Source organism: Semicossyphus pulcher, unplaced genomic scaffold (genome assembly GCF_022749685.1).
Source record: "Semicossyphus pulcher isolate SPU_LCO1_2020_fin unplaced genomic scaffold, fSemPul1.0.p SCAF_15, whole genome shotgun sequence".
Taxonomy (NCBI): Eukaryota; Metazoa; Chordata; class Actinopteri; order Labriformes; family Labridae; genus Semicossyphus; species Semicossyphus pulcher.
Window position 1 is genome coordinate 28,802,501 of NW_027211659.1, and position 17,500 is coordinate 28,820,000.

The 17,500-nt window shown below is 49.0% G+C and overlaps 1 protein-coding gene across 1 annotated transcript in view; it reads left to right on the top strand.

Moving 5' to 3' along the window:
• The window catches only part of enox1 (ecto-NOX disulfide-thiol exchanger 1), a 48,692-nt gene that overhangs the window by 1,872 nt on the left and 29,320 nt on the right, over positions 1 to 17,500 (top strand). The window contains exons 3-5 of the mRNA XM_069663473.1: positions 15,065 to 15,232; positions 15,362 to 15,568; positions 15,972 to 16,205. Of these exons, the coding sequence (XP_069519574.1) occupies positions 15,065 to 15,232; positions 15,362 to 15,568; positions 15,972 to 16,205 (609 nt within the window). The remainder of the gene's footprint in view (positions 1 to 15,064; positions 15,233 to 15,361; positions 15,569 to 15,971; positions 16,206 to 17,500) is intronic.

Consider the following 17,500-nt stretch of genomic DNA (forward strand, 5'->3'; position numbering starts at 1 on the left):
GTGGTGAGGCGGGGGATTTGTGTGAGCGTCTCTGTGTGCAGACCCTGTGTGGGCCGTGGCTGTATTAGTGCTGCATTGTGCAGGTTTATTAAATGAACGCGGGGAGATTTGTGGAGTTTTTGTGTGTTAAGCCCAGAATAATTGAATGTGTGGATTTAACTGAGCGGAGCTGATAGAGGAGCGACAGACAGCAGAGAGCTGGCTCCTCTGCAGCACAGACAGAGTATTAAAGTGACGACGTGATGTGATGATGATCAGACTCCACCTCTGGCTGCAGCCGCACGCCTCCTCCACCTGTCGAGTCCACGTGGGAACATTTAGATCAGAAGACGCTGACAAGGTGGATATGACGTTAAAACATCACTTGAACTTAAAATCCCAGAAACACACATTTACACACACTCCACTTTTTAACCTTAAATCTTCAGACTCAGACTTCAGACAAAAAAGGAGTCGACAGTCTCAAAGTTGTATCCAGTGAAAGTGTCTGTCCAATGAAAGAGCCTATTAAAGCTAGAGTCAACATCAGAGCATCCATCGAGGGGACGTCATGTGATTTTGTTAGCTTATATTAGCTTGCTCACTAATGCAGACAACTTGCTAACTAGCTAAGATGGCAAAATACTGTTGTGTGTGGTCAGCTAACTAATCCAGACTCCAGGCTGCTCTGGATGATAAACTAGCTAGCTTTCTGTTAGCATGTTACTTCACGTTACCTCGCTAACGTTATTGCTAATAAAATACAATCTCAGTGTATATGTTTATTGGCTAAACTATTTCACAAGCTAACAATATCCATGATGCTAACTATCCATGATGCTAACCAAACTCACACTTTAGCTGCACGTACAGAAGCAAAGGCTCGTACACAGCAGCCCTCTCACACGGCCAGTTAGAGGCAGGATTGTTACACGTCCGTTACATCTCACTGTCATGGTGAAACACACGGGGGCGGAGTGGTGGGGAGAACTCGTTCGTCCTCTGAGCCGGCCTCGGAGGTAGTAACAGGCGAAACAGCGTCTGTGTTAACGGCAGAGGGGGGAACAGCGGCGTGTGTGAAGTACACAATGTTTGTTTATGGCGCGAGGCTGTTGCTTCCACAGGAACACTAAAAACACACACTGGGGCGGCTGTTAAAAAACAACGTTCTGAAAACTAAACTATAGTAACAGTAGCCATAGTGGTTGTAGCGGCCTAGCAGTAACATTAGTAGTACAAGCAGCAGCAGTATAGGACCATAGAGCACGTACTGTACCTGAGTACAGATTAGAGATACGATGTTTGTCTTTCTTTCTTTCTAACAGCGTTAGTCACATTAAAATATATGAAGTAAAATTACATTATTAACCTCTCAGAAATACAGCCTGTGAGATACATTTGCTCAGCATTGATGAGCTACAACATCAGAGAGTGAAAAATATAGTTTAATCATGTTGTGGAGAAAAATGATAGTTTTCCTTTTGACACTTGAACTGTATTGTGGTGAATGTTTTTCATTCTATTTTTAGACTCTTAAATATATCTGTACTTCTTCCACTCGTGGCGGCTTCAGGGTTGGACTGAGGTTAAGATTAGTTTCAGTGTTTGTGCCTGATGCCATCTCACCTCCTCTCTCTCCTCTCTCTCCTCTCCTCTCCTCTCCTCTTCTCTCCTCTCCTCTCCTCTCCTATCCTCTCCTCTCCTCTCCTCTTCTCTCCTCTCCTATCCTTTCCGGTTCCGGTGGTGTGTGAGTGTGAGTGGTGGTGGTGGTAGGAAGTGCGAGTGGCAGAAAGTTTGAATTGTTTGCTGTCCCAGTTTTCGGGTCTCCCTGTGTTTCCCATCTGTATGTGCATGATCAGGTAAGCGGCTTATTTTGATACTTTGTACCGAGTGTTGGGTAAGTGAATTAGTTGTTTGTTAGGTGTTTTTTTCGGGAGGAATGGCGTCCTCCGAGACGCCACCTCCGTCTATCCGGCAGGGAGTGCGGATCGTCCCGCCGGACAGTAGCACCGCGGTGGAGGAGGTTCTGCTGGCTGTGGGTGAGCAGGTAGGCCACGACAAACTGTCATTCGCATCCAGAATGAATAAAGCGGTGGTTGTATTTTTGACGGAAGAGCCGCTTGTATATCGACTGATAGAAGCTGGTGTGTTCATCAGGCAGATCTTTGTACAAGTTTCCCCGCTGTCAGTTCCCTCCACGCGGATCACCGTCTCCGGTGTTCCGCCGTTCATACCAAATGTGTTGTTGGAGAACGAGCTCCGAAGGTTCGGCAAATTTGCGAGCGTGTTTAAAACCGTGACTCTGGGATGTAAAGATCCGAAGCTGAAGCATGTCCAGTCTCTGAGGAGGCAGGTGTTCATGTTCCTGGATTCACCTGCACAAACACTGGAGGTGTCATTCAGAGTGAAGCACGGTGATGGTACATATATGGTGTACGCTAGCTCAGGACAAATGAAGTGTTTTGAGTGTGGAGATGTCGGACACAAACGCTTTGCCTGTCCGCATAAACAGCGAGGGGAGGTGCGCTCCGACGGTGCGGCGAGCGGCTCCGTCCCCGCGGACGCGGCGGGCACTTCCGCTCCCGTGGACGCGGCGGGCGGCTCCGTCCCTGCGGACGCGGTGAGCGCTTCCGCTCCCGCGGGCGCGGCGAGCGGCTCTGCTCCCGCGGACGCGGCGGGCGGCTCCGTTCTCTCGGGTGCGGCGGCTGATGGGCCTGCAGCTGCTGAGAATGTGAGCAGGCTGCAGTCAGCAGTGCATGTTAGGGAAGCAGCCTCTACCAGTGTTGCAGAAGGAGGTCACAGTGAGATTACCACAGAAGGACAAAGTGTGTTTAACAGCCAGGCGTCATGTGATGGAGAAGACATGGAGTATGACTCTGAGTCAGACTCTGTATCTATTGCTGAGACGCCTAACAGAAATGTAGAACTCTATTCGTTAGAGGAGATAAACAGATTTCTTGATGAAACATTCAAAAAGTCTGTGAAAGTGAGTGATTACTTCAGTGACACTGGTAAGTTCATCAGGTCTGTTGATGTATTGAAAAAGCTTGTTGGTTTTGACCTGCTGGATGAAAAGAAGCGCTTCCGCCTTAAAAAACACATCACAACCCTGAGAAAGGCAACAAAAGGAAGAACTGGTTTAAGGACCAAAAGAGGTCAGCTAACATGATCATGTATTGCACGGTGTTTTCCTCTTTGTACTGTTTGGTTGTTTCATCTTGTCTGATTCTCCTTCTCGACCTCTCCATGAGAAACCTAAAAATAGGGTCTCTAAACATTAACGGTGGTAGAGACGGGCAGAAAAGGGCTTTGGTTTCTGAAACCTCTAATCAAAAAAGGGTTGATGTGTTGTTTTTACAGGAGACACATTCAAATCCAAGGGATGAGACAGAGTGGAGGTCATGGTGGGAGGGTCCATGTCTCCTTAGTCATGGCACTAACCTTAGTGCGGGGGTAGCTACTCTGTTTAAAACAAATGTGAATGCTACCATCTTATCCTCCACTGAAGTGGTGAAGGGTCGACTGTTAATAGTCAGGGCAGTGATAGAGGACTCTGTCTTGTGCTTTGTTAATTTATATGCTCCAAATCAAGGAGCAGAAAGAGTAGAGTTTTTTAACCGACTGAAAAATGAACTCACAAATTATCATCAGGATCAATTCATTTTGGGGGGGGATTTTAACTGTACATTAGATTTTACCATGGACAGGATAGGTGAGGAACCCCATCCACAGTCATCTCAGAACCTTAAAAACATCACAACACATCTGGATCTGCTCGACACATGGAGGGTTAAACATTCACAGTCCAGACAGTACACATGGGTGAGGGTCAGCAATAACAGGGTGAGTGCAGCCAGATTAGACAGGATATACATTTCACAAAGCCTCAGCTCGAGGTTAGCACATAGCAGCATTAGTCCGGTCGGTTTCTCTGACCACCATCTTGTCAGCGCTGCCTTGATTCTTTCGCCAGGTGAAAGAGTTAAATCCTACTGGCTTTTTAATAACCAGCTACTGCAAGACAGATTTTTCTGTCAGAGCTTCGAGCTTTTTTGGCAGCAGTGGAAAATTAAAAAAGCAGATTTTAGTTCTTTGAAGCTGTGGTGGGAGGTTGGTAAGGCGCAAATTCGTGTGTTTTGCCAGCAGTATACCTCTCATTCCACTGCTAAGATCAAGGCAGCAGTTCAGGGTCTTGAAGCCAGCATTAAAACCATTGAAAAAGGTTTACATAGAGACTCAGACCCTACTACTGGTCAGCTGCTGCGAGAGAAGAGGCTGGAACTGAGCTCCTTCCTGCAGGAGAGAGTGAAGGGGGCTCTTGTCAGGTCTCGCTTCCTGCAGCTCAAAGACATGGACGCCCCAAGTTCATTCTTCTTCAATCTGGAGAGGTCGGTGGCGCAGCGGAAGCAGATGACCTGCCTGAAGCTTCCAGGAGGCAGAGTGACCACCAGCCCGGGCGAGATGAGGAGCCACGCCATGGAGTTCTACGCTGACCTCTTTGGGGCAGAGCAGTGCAACATGGAGTGTCGTGAGGAGCTCCTGGAAGGACTTCCTCAGCTCAGCTTGGAGGAGAAAGCTGCCCTGGACCTTGAGCTGACTCTGGAGGAGCTGACAGTGGCTGTCGGTCAGCTGTCATCAGGACGGGCACCAGGGATCGATGGTCTCTCCACTGATTTTTATCAGCGGTTTTGGAATACCCTTGGACCTGATCTGCACAGTGTTTTTATGGAGTGTTTTAAAACAGGATCTCTCCCTGTTTCTTGTCAGCGAGCAGTGCTTTCCCTGCTGCCCAAAAAGGGAGACTTGGCCTTACTGAGGAACTGGAGGCCAGTTGCCCTGCTATGTGCAGACTACAAGGTTCTGTCCAGAGCGTTGTCAAACAGACTAAAAGACATCCTTGGAATTATTGTTCATTCTGATCAGACTTATTGTGTTCCTGACAGGACGATCATGGATAATATTTTTCTTATTCGGGATGCTTTTGATGTTTGTAAATTGTATGATGTGGACTGTGGTATTGTCTCTTTAGACCAAGAGAAAGCGTTTGATAGGGTGGATCACACGTATTTGTTTTCTGCACTGAGGGCTTATGGTATTGGTGATGGGTTCCTTGCTTGGGTTGGTCTATTGTACAGTGGTGCACAGTGTATGGTGAAGATGGGGGCAGGGCTGAGTCGGCCAATTCCTGTACAGCGAGGGATAAGGCAGGGTTGCCCTATCTCCGGTCAACTGTTTAGTTTAGCGATTGAGCCCTTGCTTGTTAGGTTGAGGGATCGACTCAGTGGTCTCTCGCTGCCCGGGTCCTGCACTCTTGATTGTTCTCCTACTGTCTCTGCTTATGCAGATGATGTCTATGTTTTTGTCTCCAGCCAGGGGGACGTTCAGTGTTTGCGGGATACCCTGTCCCTATATGAGAAGGCCTCATCTGCACGGGTGAATTGGGCAAAAAGTGAAGCGTTGTTGGTGGGACAGTGGAGGGGTCGGGCAGTGCCCAGTCTGCCTGGGGGACTTGAGTGGGGGAAGGAGGGGCTTAAGGTGCTGGGAGTTTTTTTGGGCAATGAGGGCCTCCAAATGAAGAACTGGGAGGGAGTGAAGGAGAAAGTGTGCGCTCGGTTGTCTAAATGGAAATATTTGCTACCCCAGTTGTCATATAGGGGAAGAGTTCTGGTCGCCAACAACTTGGTCGCCTCGACTCTTTGGCACAGACTTGTTGCTTTGACGCCACCAAAAGGACTGGTGGAGGACATACAGAGAGCCATCCTGGACTTCTTCTGGTCTGGACAGCACTGGGTCCGAGCAGCAGCCCTCTACCTGCCTGTGGTTGAGGGAGGCCAAGGACTGATCAACATCCAGGCAAAAATTGCTTCGTTTAGACTCCGGACTGCACAGAGGCTGCTCTACGACTGTGGCCCAAGCTGGTTTGGCACAGCTCGATTACTGCTGAGGAGAGCTGGGTGCTTGGGTTATGACAAGCAGCTTTTCCTCCTACAACCCAAGGACGTGGACGTTACTCGACTCACACCTTTTTACAGCTCGGTACTGCAGGCGTGGCACATCTTTAAAATCACACGTGCCACAAATGAGATTCCGGGCATGTGGCTGTTTGAGGAACCCTTGTTCTTCAACACTCTCATACGAACAGAAACGCTGCAGTCTGCCAGCCTGAGAGCTGGTTTCAGAGAGGCCGGCTGTACCAAACTGGGCCATCTGATGAAGATGACGGCTGAATCTGTTGAAACACTGAGGAGGAACAGCAGCATCACATCAGTCAGGCTGATCAAAAGAGTGGTGGAGGAGGTCTGTGCTGCCCTGCCACAGCCTTCCAGAAGGTTTGTAAGTGACAGGACTCTGTATGACCAATGGAGCGAGGAGAGCGAGTACTGTTTCCCCTCTCTTTCCATCACCCCAGCTGTAGGAGAGTGGCAGGAAGGAGGAGGCCAGCTGCTCTCTCTCACAACCCCCCACCTGGACAAGTTTCGAGATGTGGGGAAGAAAGCTGTGTACCAGGCCTGTGTCAAAGTGCTGAACCTGCGCTCTCTGGCAGGTCTAAAGGAGTCGAGGTGGACTGAGGTTTTTGGTCCAGACATTTCCCCGAAGGGCAGCTGGCGGTCCCTGTACAAGCTGCCCGTTGAAAAGCGGACAGCAGACCTCCAGTGGAGGATTGTTCACGGGGCAATAGCTACGAACAGATACAGAGCGCACCTTGATCCGGAGCTGGGGGAGGGGTGCATTTTTTGCTCACAGGTGGAAACGTTGGCTCACTTATTTGTTCAGTGTCCTCGGCTTTCAGAACTGTTTGAACTTTTAAAAAGGTGGTTTCAGGGTCTCGGGGAGGACTTCTCATTTGTTTTGTTTATTTATGGCCCGAAATACAGCGCCAGGAAGAAAACCATTTGTACTCTGCTGAACTTTGTTTCTGGTTCTGCCAAGCTGGCCATCTGGCTGACTCGCAGGAACCGGACTGAGGGCGCTGGCAGTGTGGAGCTGGTACCGGTTCTGAAGGGACTGTTGAAGGCCAGGCTGAGGGTGGAGTACTCTTACTACCACATGATGGACAATCTGCAGGCCTTCAGGCACATGTGGGCTGTTGGGGGGGTTCTTTGCTCTGTGGGGGGCGATGGAGAGCTGATGGTTCATTTTTGATTTTGGTATTTCAGTGAAAGTTTTAATGTATTTTTGAGGACCTCATTTGATGAGGTGACAGTGTTTTGTTTTTTTCCCTGCAGTGGTTAAATAAAGGGATTTTGAAAACCAAAACCTCTCTCTCCTCTCTCTCCTCTCCTCTCCTCTCCTCTTCTCTCCTCTCCTCTCCTCTCCTATCCTCTCCTCTCCTCTCCTCTTCTCTCCTCTCCTATCCTTTCCGGTTCCGGTGGTGTGTGAGTGTGAGTGGTGGTGGTGGTAGGAAGTGCGAGTGGCAGAAAGTTTGAATTGTTTGCTGTCCCAGTTTTCGGGTCTCCCTGTGTTTCCCATCTGTATGTGCATGATCAGGTAAGCGGCTTATTTTGATACTTTGTACCGAGTGTTGGGTAAGTGAATTAGTTGTTTGTTAGGTGTTTTTTTCGGGAGGAATGGCGTCCTCCGAGACGCCACCTCCGTCTATCCGGCAGGGAGTGCGGATCGTCCCGCCGGACAGTAGCACCGCGGTGGAGGAGGTTCTGCTGGCTGTGGGTGAGCAGGTAGGCCACGACAAACTGTCATTCGCATCCAGAATGAATAAAGCGGTGGTTGTATTTTTGACGGAAGAGCCGCTTGTATATCGACTGATAGAAGCTGGTGTGTTCATCAGGCAGATCTTTGTACAAGTTTCCCCGCTGTCAGTTCCCTCCACGCGGATCACCGTCTCCGGTGTTCCGCCGTTCATACCAAATGTGTTGTTGGAGAACGAGCTCCGAAGGTTCGGCAAATTTGCGAGCGTGTTTAAAACCGTGACTCTGGGATGTAAAGATCCGAAGCTGAAGCATGTCCAGTCTCTGAGGAGGCAGGTGTTCATGTTCCTGGATTCACCTGCACAAACACTGGAGGTGTCATTCAGAGTGAAGCACGGTGATGGTACATATATGGTGTACGCTAGCTCAGGACAAATGAAGTGTTTTGAGTGTGGAGATGTCGGACACAAACGCTTTGCCTGTCCGCATAAACAGCGAGGGGAGGTGCGCTCCGACGGTGCGGCGAGCGGCTCCGTCCCCGCGGACGCGGCGGGCACTTCCGCTCCCGTGGACGCGGCGGGCGGCTCCGTCCCTGCGGACGCGGTGAGCGCTTCCGCTCCCGCGGGCGCGGCGAGCGGCTCTGCTCCCGCGGACGCGGCGGGCGGCTCCGTTCTCTCGGGTGCGGCGGCTGATGGGCCTGCAGCTGCTGAGAATGTGAGCAGGCTGCAGTCAGCAGTGCATGTTAGGGAAGCAGCCTCTACCAGTGTTGCAGAAGGAGGTCACAGTGAGATTACCACAGAAGGACAAAGTGTGTTTAACAGCCAGGCGTCATGTGATGGAGAAGACATGGAGTATGACTCTGAGTCAGACTCTGTATCTATTGCTGAGACGCCTAACAGAAATGTAGAACTCTATTCGTTAGAGGAGATAAACAGATTTCTTGATGAAACATTCAAAAAGTCTGTGAAAGTGAGTGATTACTTCAGTGACACTGGTAAGTTCATCAGGTCTGTTGATGTATTGAAAAAGCTTGTTGGTTTTGACCTGCTGGATGAAAAGAAGCGCTTCCGCCTTAAAAAACACATCACAACCCTGAGAAAGGCAACAAAAGGAAGAACTGGTTTAAGGACCAAAAGAGGTCAGCTAACATGATCATGTATTGCACGGTGTTTTCCTCTTTGTACTGTTTGGTTGTTTCATCTTGTCTGATTCTCCTTCTCGACCTCTCCATGAGAAACCTAAAAATAGGGTCTCTAAACATTAACGGTGGTAGAGACGGGCAGAAAAGGGCTTTGGTTTCTGAAACCTCTAATCAAAAAAGGGTTGATGTGTTGTTTTTACAGGAGACACATTCAAATCCAAGGGATGAGACAGAGTGGAGGTCATGGTGGGAGGGTCCATGTCTCCTTAGTCATGGCACTAACCTTAGTGCGGGGGTAGCTACTCTGTTTAAAACAAATGTGAATGCTACCATCTTATCCTCCACTGAAGTGGTGAAGGGTCGACTGTTAATAGTCAGGGCAGTGATAGAGGACTCTGTCTTGTGCTTTGTTAATTTATATGCTCCAAATCAAGGAGCAGAAAGAGTAGAGTTTTTTAACCGACTGAAAAATGAACTCACAAATTATCATCAGGATCAATTCATTTTGGGGGGGGATTTTAACTGTACATTAGATTTTACCATGGACAGGATAGGTGAGGAACCCCATCCACAGTCATCTCAGAACCTTAAAAACATCACAACACATCTGGATCTGCTCGACACATGGAGGGTTAAACATTCACAGTCCAGACAGTACACATGGGTGAGGGTCAGCAATAACAGGGTGAGTGCAGCCAGATTAGACAGGATATACATTTCACAAAGCCTCAGCTCGAGGTTAGCACATAGCAGCATTAGTCCGGTCGGTTTCTCTGACCACCATCTTGTCAGCGCTGCCTTGATTCTTTCGCCAGGTGAAAGAGTTAAATCCTACTGGCTTTTTAATAACCAGCTACTGCAAGACAGATTTTTCTGTCAGAGCTTCGAGCTTTTTTGGCAGCAGTGGAAAATTAAAAAAGCAGATTTTAGTTCTTTGAAGCTGTGGTGGGAGGTTGGTAAGGCGCAAATTCGTGTGTTTTGCCAGCAGTATACCTCTCATTCCACTGCTAAGATCAAGGCAGCAGTTCAGGGTCTTGAAGCCAGCATTAAAACCATTGAAAAAGGTTTACATAGAGACTCAGACCCTACTACTGGTCAGCTGCTGCGAGAGAAGAGGCTGGAACTGAGCTCCTTCCTGCAGGAGAGAGTGAAGGGGGCTCTTGTCAGGTCTCGCTTCCTGCAGCTCAAAGACATGGACGCCCCAAGTTCATTCTTCTTCAATCTGGAGAGGTCGGTGGCGCAGCGGAAGCAGATGACCTGCCTGAAGCTTCCAGGAGGCAGAGTGACCACCAGCCCGGGCGAGATGAGGAGCCACGCCATGGAGTTCTACGCTGACCTCTTTGGGGCAGAGCAGTGCAACATGGAGTGTCGTGAGGAGCTCCTGGAAGGACTTCCTCAGCTCAGCTTGGAGGAGAAAGCTGCCCTGGACCTTGAGCTGACTCTGGAGGAGCTGACAGTGGCTGTCGGTCAGCTGTCATCAGGACGGGCACCAGGGATCGATGGTCTCTCCACTGATTTTTATCAGCGGTTTTGGAATACCCTTGGACCTGATCTGCACAGTGTTTTTATGGAGTGTTTTAAAACAGGATCTCTCCCTGTTTCTTGTCAGCGAGCAGTGCTTTCCCTGCTGCCCAAAAAGGGAGACTTGGCCTTACTGAGGAACTGGAGGCCAGTTGCCCTGCTATGTGCAGACTACAAGGTTCTGTCCAGAGCGTTGTCAAACAGACTAAAAGACATCCTTGGAATTATTGTTCATTCTGATCAGACTTATTGTGTTCCTGACAGGACGATCATGGATAATATTTTTCTTATTCGGGATGCTTTTGATGTTTGTAAATTGTATGATGTGGACTGTGGTATTGTCTCTTTAGACCAAGAGAAAGCGTTTGATAGGGTGGATCACACGTATTTGTTTTCTGCACTGAGGGCTTATGGTATTGGTGATGGGTTCCTTGCTTGGGTTGGTCTATTGTACAGTGGTGCACAGTGTATGGTGAAGATGGGGGCAGGGCTGAGTCGGCCAATTCCTGTACAGCGAGGGATAAGGCAGGGTTGCCCTATCTCCGGTCAACTGTTTAGTTTAGCGATTGAGCCCTTGCTTGTTAGGTTGAGGGATCGACTCAGTGGTCTCTCGCTGCCCGGGTCCTGCACTCTTGATTGTTCTCCTACTGTCTCTGCTTATGCAGATGATGTCTATGTTTTTGTCTCCAGCCAGGGGGACGTTCAGTGTTTGCGGGATACCCTGTCCCTATATGAGAAGGCCTCATCTGCACGGGTGAATTGGGCAAAAAGTGAAGCGTTGTTGGTGGGACAGTGGAGGGGTCGGGCAGTGCCCAGTCTGCCTGGGGGACTTGAGTGGGGGAAGGAGGGGCTTAAGGTGCTGGGAGTTTTTTTGGGCAATGAGGGCCTCCAAATGAAGAACTGGGAGGGAGTGAAGGAGAAAGTGTGCGCTCGGTTGTCTAAATGGAAATATTTGCTACCCCAGTTGTCATATAGGGGAAGAGTTCTGGTCGCCAACAACTTGGTCGCCTCGACTCTTTGGCACAGACTTGTTGCTTTGACGCCACCAAAAGGACTGGTGGAGGACATACAGAGAGCCATCCTGGACTTCTTCTGGTCTGGACAGCACTGGGTCCGAGCAGCAGCCCTCTACCTGCCTGTGGTTGAGGGAGGCCAAGGACTGATCAACATCCAGGCAAAAATTGCTTCGTTTAGACTCCGGACTGCACAGAGGCTGCTCTACGACTGTGGCCCAAGCTGGTTTGGCACAGCTCGATTACTGCTGAGGAGAGCTGGGTGCTTGGGTTATGACAAGCAGCTTTTCCTCCTACAACCCAAGGACGTGGACGTTACTCGACTCACACCTTTTTACAGCTCGGTACTGCAGGCGTGGCACATCTTTAAAATCACACGTGCCACAAATGAGATTCCGGGCATGTGGCTGTTTGAGGAACCCTTGTTCTTCAACACTCTCATACGAACAGAAACGCTGCAGTCTGCCAGCCTGAGAGCTGGTTTCAGAGAGGCCGGCTGTACCAAACTGGGCCATCTGATGAAGATGACGGCTGAATCTGTTGAAACACTGAGGAGGAACAGCAGCATCACATCAGTCAGGCTGATCAAAAGAGTGGTGGAGGAGGTCTGTGCTGCCCTGCCACAGCCTTCCAGAAGGTTTGTAAGTGACAGGACTCTGTATGACCAATGGAGCGAGGAGAGCGAGTACTGTTTCCCCTCTCTTTCCATCACCCCAGCTGTAGGAGAGTGGCAGGAAGGAGGAGGCCAGCTGCTCTCTCTCACAACCCCCCACCTGGACAAGTTTCGAGATGTGGGGAAGAAAGCTGTGTACCAGGCCTGTGTCAAAGTGCTGAACCTGCGCTCTCTGGCAGGTCTAAAGGAGTCGAGGTGGACTGAGGTTTTTGGTCCAGACATTTCCCCGAAGGGCAGCTGGCGGTCCCTGTACAAGCTGCCCGTTGAAAAGCGGACAGCAGACCTCCAGTGGAGGATTGTTCACGGGGCAATAGCTACGAACAGATACAGAGCGCACCTTGATCCGGAGCTGGGGGAGGGGTGCATTTTTTGCTCACAGGTGGAAACGTTGGCTCACTTATTTGTTCAGTGTCCTCGGCTTTCAGAACTGTTTGAACTTTTAAAAAGGTGGTTTCAGGGTCTCGGGGAGGACTTCTCATTTGTTTTGTTTATTTATGGCCCGAAATACAGCGCCAGGAAGAAAACCATTTGTACTCTGCTGAACTTTGTTTCTGGTTCTGCCAAGCTGGCCATCTGGCTGACTCGCAGGAACCGGACTGAGGGCGCTGGCAGTGTGGAGCTGGTACCGGTTCTGAAGGGACTGTTGAAGGCCAGGCTGAGGGTGGAGTACTCTTACTACCACATGATGGACAATCTGCAGGCCTTCAGGCACATGTGGGCTGTTGGGGGGGTTCTTTGCTCTGTGGGGGGCGATGGAGAGCTGATGGTTCATTTTTGATTTTGGTATTTCAGTGAAAGTTTTAATGTATTTTTGAGGACCTCATTTGATGAGGTGACAGTGTTTTGTTTTTTTCCCTGCAGTGGTTAAATAAAGGGATTTTGAAAACCAAACCTCTCCTCTCTCCTCCTCTCTCCTCCTCTCCTCTCCTCTCCTCTCCTCTCCTCTCCTCTCCTCTCTCTCCTCTCCTCTCCTCTCCTCCCCTGGCTCAGGTTTTCCTGTCCTCCCTCTGTGTTTTTCCTCCTCTCATATGTCTCCCTGTGTCTGCTGTGTTTTTGGCGTCTGCAGCAGAGCTGGAGCAGAGGAATGAGGCTGGCCTGAATCGTTTTGGCTGTGCGAGCAGAAAGCAGCCGGCTGTGATGATGATGAATGTGTGGCACAGAGATGTGTAATTTACCTGTCCGGGTTATCGCAGACACCGCTTTAATGAGTTTTCCTAAGACCTGAGGAGTCTGTGAATGCACCGCGGCTGCACGTGCTCAGATTTATGGAAGATTATCCCTGCGACTGTTTTTCTTTCCTTTTACGCGACTGAAGATCTTTAATAGTGTGTGTGTGTGTGTGTGTGTGTGTGTGTGTGTGTGTGTGTGTGTGTGTGTGTGTGTGTGTGTGTGTGTGTGTGTGTGTCTCTCTGTTTGCCAAACAGAGCTGAGCAGCAGGAGTTTTACCGCTCGCAGCTCTCTGCTGCCCTGACGCTGAGGAACATGAGACTATGTGAGGAATTATTGTGATCGTACCGTTCACAGAGAGCCTGCTGTGAATCACTGAGCTTCAGACAATACGTTTTAATGAATGAAGATTAAACAGAAGGTTTACAAGATGAGGTTACATGTTCTCCTTCCTATCCTTGAGCTTCGTCCCTCCAAAACCCGGGTGAGGTCCTGCTGACCGTGTGCGGCTGTGAGACGACTGCTGTCATCGTACACTTGAAGGAATCAGAACCAAAAACAAGCTGAGCACCTGGAAACATGTTCTGCAACAGTCAATATCATCCATCCAATATCCACACCGCTTATCCTGTTCAGGGTCACAGGGCACTGGAGCCTATCCCAGCTGTCATTGGACGAGGGGCGAGGATGCTCACTCTCACACCTACGGGCAGTTTAGAGTCACCATGAACCTAACGAGCATGTGTTCGGACTGTGGGAGGAAGCCGGGAGGGAACCCATGCATGCACAGGGAGAACATGCAGACTCCACACAGAAAGGCCCACTACATCTGAACCGGGACTCGAACCAGGAACCTTCTAGCTAACCACTGCACCACCGTGCAGCCCATAGAAAAATCAACAAGCGAGGCCAGATTTCTCCCTGATCAAGACTTCTGTTTCTGCTGGATCAAAAAGATTCATGACGTAAACAGAACAGTCCATATTTGACGTGATCCATGAAGTTAAGTTTCCATCCAAAATACACAGAGAGAGAGGGAGAGAGGAGCTCAGTGTGTCCCTGCAGGCTGAGCCTGTAGCAGCAGGACTCTGGGCTGAGCCTGAACTGTAAGCTTTATCAGAGAGGAGAGTTTGAAGTCTTAAAAGTAGAGAGGGTGTCTGCCCCCCGGACCCTGACTGGAACATGATTGGAGGCTGCTGCTTCTTCTTCTCTGGGTTGCTGACATGTTAACCTTCTCTGTGACTGATGATGTCTCTCCTGCAGCACAGACATTTATTCCTGAGATGTTCCTGTAGGAGACGTCTGTCCTCTCCCTCTGACGCCTCCTCTCTCCTCTTATTTGAGTCACTCCTCCTGCTGCTGTAGTGGCTGCGTGGGGGGGGGCAGCAGTGGAGGGCTTTGGGGGGATTTTCTGCTGACGTTTGGCTCCTCCTGCTCGCTTGTTATTGCAGTGTATAGATAGGAGCATGCGACGCTGCACCGCCCTCCTCCTCCACCCCGCCTGCTCTACTTTCACCCCGACAGCTGAAACATGGCTCCTGTCGCCGCTTTATCTCCTCCTCTGCCTCACTTTCCCTTCTTCCTCTCCTCTCTCAGCTTCTCTTCCTCCTTTCATTTCCTCAGGACGTGTCTTCTTGTCTTTCCCTGCAGATCTTCCCTCTCTTCTTTATCTTCTCTTATCTGTTTCCTTCAGATAGCGATGATTTATGTCTCTCCTTTGCTTTGTGTTCTCCTTCCCTTTATTCTCCTGCATGTTTTTCTGTATTCTGATAAATTACAGTCAGTTTCTCCTCCTTCTTTGCCTCATAGTCCCCAGCTCGCTCAGATGTCAGGGCTGGAAACGAGACACTTGCATGCAATAGCTGTAAGATGTCTGCCCTGTTCGTCACCTCCTGGTGTTAACCTCTGTGTCTCTGTCCTGCAGAGTCTCTGTGCATCCAGAGGTTCGAGCCCGGCCTCGGGCTCATCGCTCCCATCAACCCCATGATGGCGGGCATCAGCCTGGTCCCGCCTCCTCCTGTTCCCCCCGACATGCCCGTCATCAAGGAGATCATCCACTGCAAGAGCTGCACGCTGTTCCCCCAGAACCCCAGTAAGACCAAAATCAAACAACCTCACCTTCATCATCAGGACTCAAACCTTTGACAGACACAAATAATGCATGTATGAAAGATGTGGATCGTTTCAGTCAGTGGAGGATGGTGTCACTGTCGTTCTGCAGACCTGCCCCCTCCCTCGACACGCGAGCGCCCCCCCGGCTGTAAGACGGTGTTTGTGGGAGGCCTGCCAGAGAACGCCACCGAGGAGATCATCAGGGAGGTGTTCGATCAGTGCGGAGAGATCAACGCCATCCGCAAGAGCAAGAAGAACTTCTGCCACATCCGCTTCAGCGAGGAGTTCATGGTGGACAAAGCCCTCTACCTGTCAGGTGAACAACCAGTGAAGCACTATGACAGGTCCAAACCCTTCAAAGCCACCAGACTCCAAAACAAACTAACCAACTAAAACTGAATTAGACCGATATCTTCCATGTCCTGTGAGCTTAAAACACTGTTTTTATGAATGGAGTCTGGTGTGTGTGCAGAGAGCGATGTAACGTCTGTCTGTGGTTAAAACAATCATCTCTGTAGGGATCCTTTCTGTCATGTTGTCACACACTTAGAATATCAATCTGAGCCTGTCAGTGGAAACAACAAGAACCTTTAGTGGACGACCTTTGACCCATCAAGGATTATGTTGCAGCCTTTTAGAGCCCAAAGTGTGTATGGGATCCAGGATTTAAAGATTAAATCTTTAATATCATGTTTAACATCGTGTGTGTGTCCTCTCAGGGTACCGGATGCGTATCGGCTCCAGCACTGACAAGAAGGACTCGGGGAGGATCCACGTGGACTTTGCTCAGGCCCGAGACGACCTGTACGAGTGGGAGTGTAAACAGCGCCTGCTGGCCAGAGAGGAGCGGCACCGACGCAAGATCCACGAGGACTTCCTGAGACCGCCGTCTCCTCCTCCCATCGTGCACTACACCGAGCACGAGGCGGCGCTGCTCGCCGAGAGGCTGAAAGGTGAGAGAGACGGGGGTGAGCTAGGAGTTCATCTTTGTACACGTCAAAGATCAACACGCCTGCTGCTCTGTGTGTGTGTGTGTGTGTGCGTGTGTGCGTGCGTGCGTGTGTGTTTGTGTGTGTGTGTGTGTGTGTGTGTGTGTGTTTGTGTGTGTGTGTGTGTGTGTGTGTGGATGGTTTTACAATAGGTTGAGTCTGTGTTGATTATCCTGGACAGATGGAGATATGGCATGTGTGGCAGAAACATAAATAAGTAAATAAAATAAACAAATAAATGGGTATAATGTTACTGCATTAATAGAATTCTATAATAATTATATACTATATAATATTAACATATAAGCAATCAAATAATATAATATAACTTAATATAGTACAATATAATATTATATGATATATAATCATAATACAATATCATATCATATCATATAATGTATGTACAACCCTATAATGTAAAACAATATAGTTTCGTATATTGTGATGATGAGCATTATTTTGAAATTGAACTGAATGTTTTTCCTCTCTTCCCCTTTTAATAAAACCTCCTTTAAGTTTAGTTAACATTTTAAGTTTTTGGGGCAATGTTACTTGGGGCCGCACCCAAACAACAAACCTGGTAGCTGCATGTGCATGCTTATATTCACCAAGCAAATGTGATTTTACCAATGACAGCAATTCACTGGTAAGCAAAGCTCAAAGTTCAGGCCCCCCTGGTATAACCAAAACTCACTTTTACACTCTGGTTTTGATACGGATTAAACAACTTTGATATAATGTGTTTATAATTGTACCTCAGAGAAGCAAGCAGGATGATTGTCTAACCTCTTGCTTATGCTAGGCTGGCTGCTCCTCACTTGTTCAAATTCTTTATGCTAAGCTATGCTAAGCTAAGCTTTACCTGGCTTTAGCTACATATTTACAGTATAGAAATGAGACAGGTTTAGAGCATCTTTTTGAACAATGTGAATATACGTGCATGTCCCATTATGTTGAACAATTAATTGAAGAATGTGTGGGGTTAATTCCAGCGGTGTTAGTGCCAGCCTGGGGGAAAGCAGAGGATGGACTTGGGCTGTGATCTGCCTGGATCATCCATCCAGAGTCACACACAGTCGTCAAAGTTACTCAGCCCTGACAGCAAGAGGAGCAGAGATGAATGAAACAGACTTATTTATTTATCAAAGTCTTCAAAAATAGCCTGGGGATGCTAATACTGCCAATTCTACTGAGAGTCCACACTCCTCCGTAGCTCTATCAATCCTTCAGCTCTTTTTAAAAATCTTTCGTTACATGGC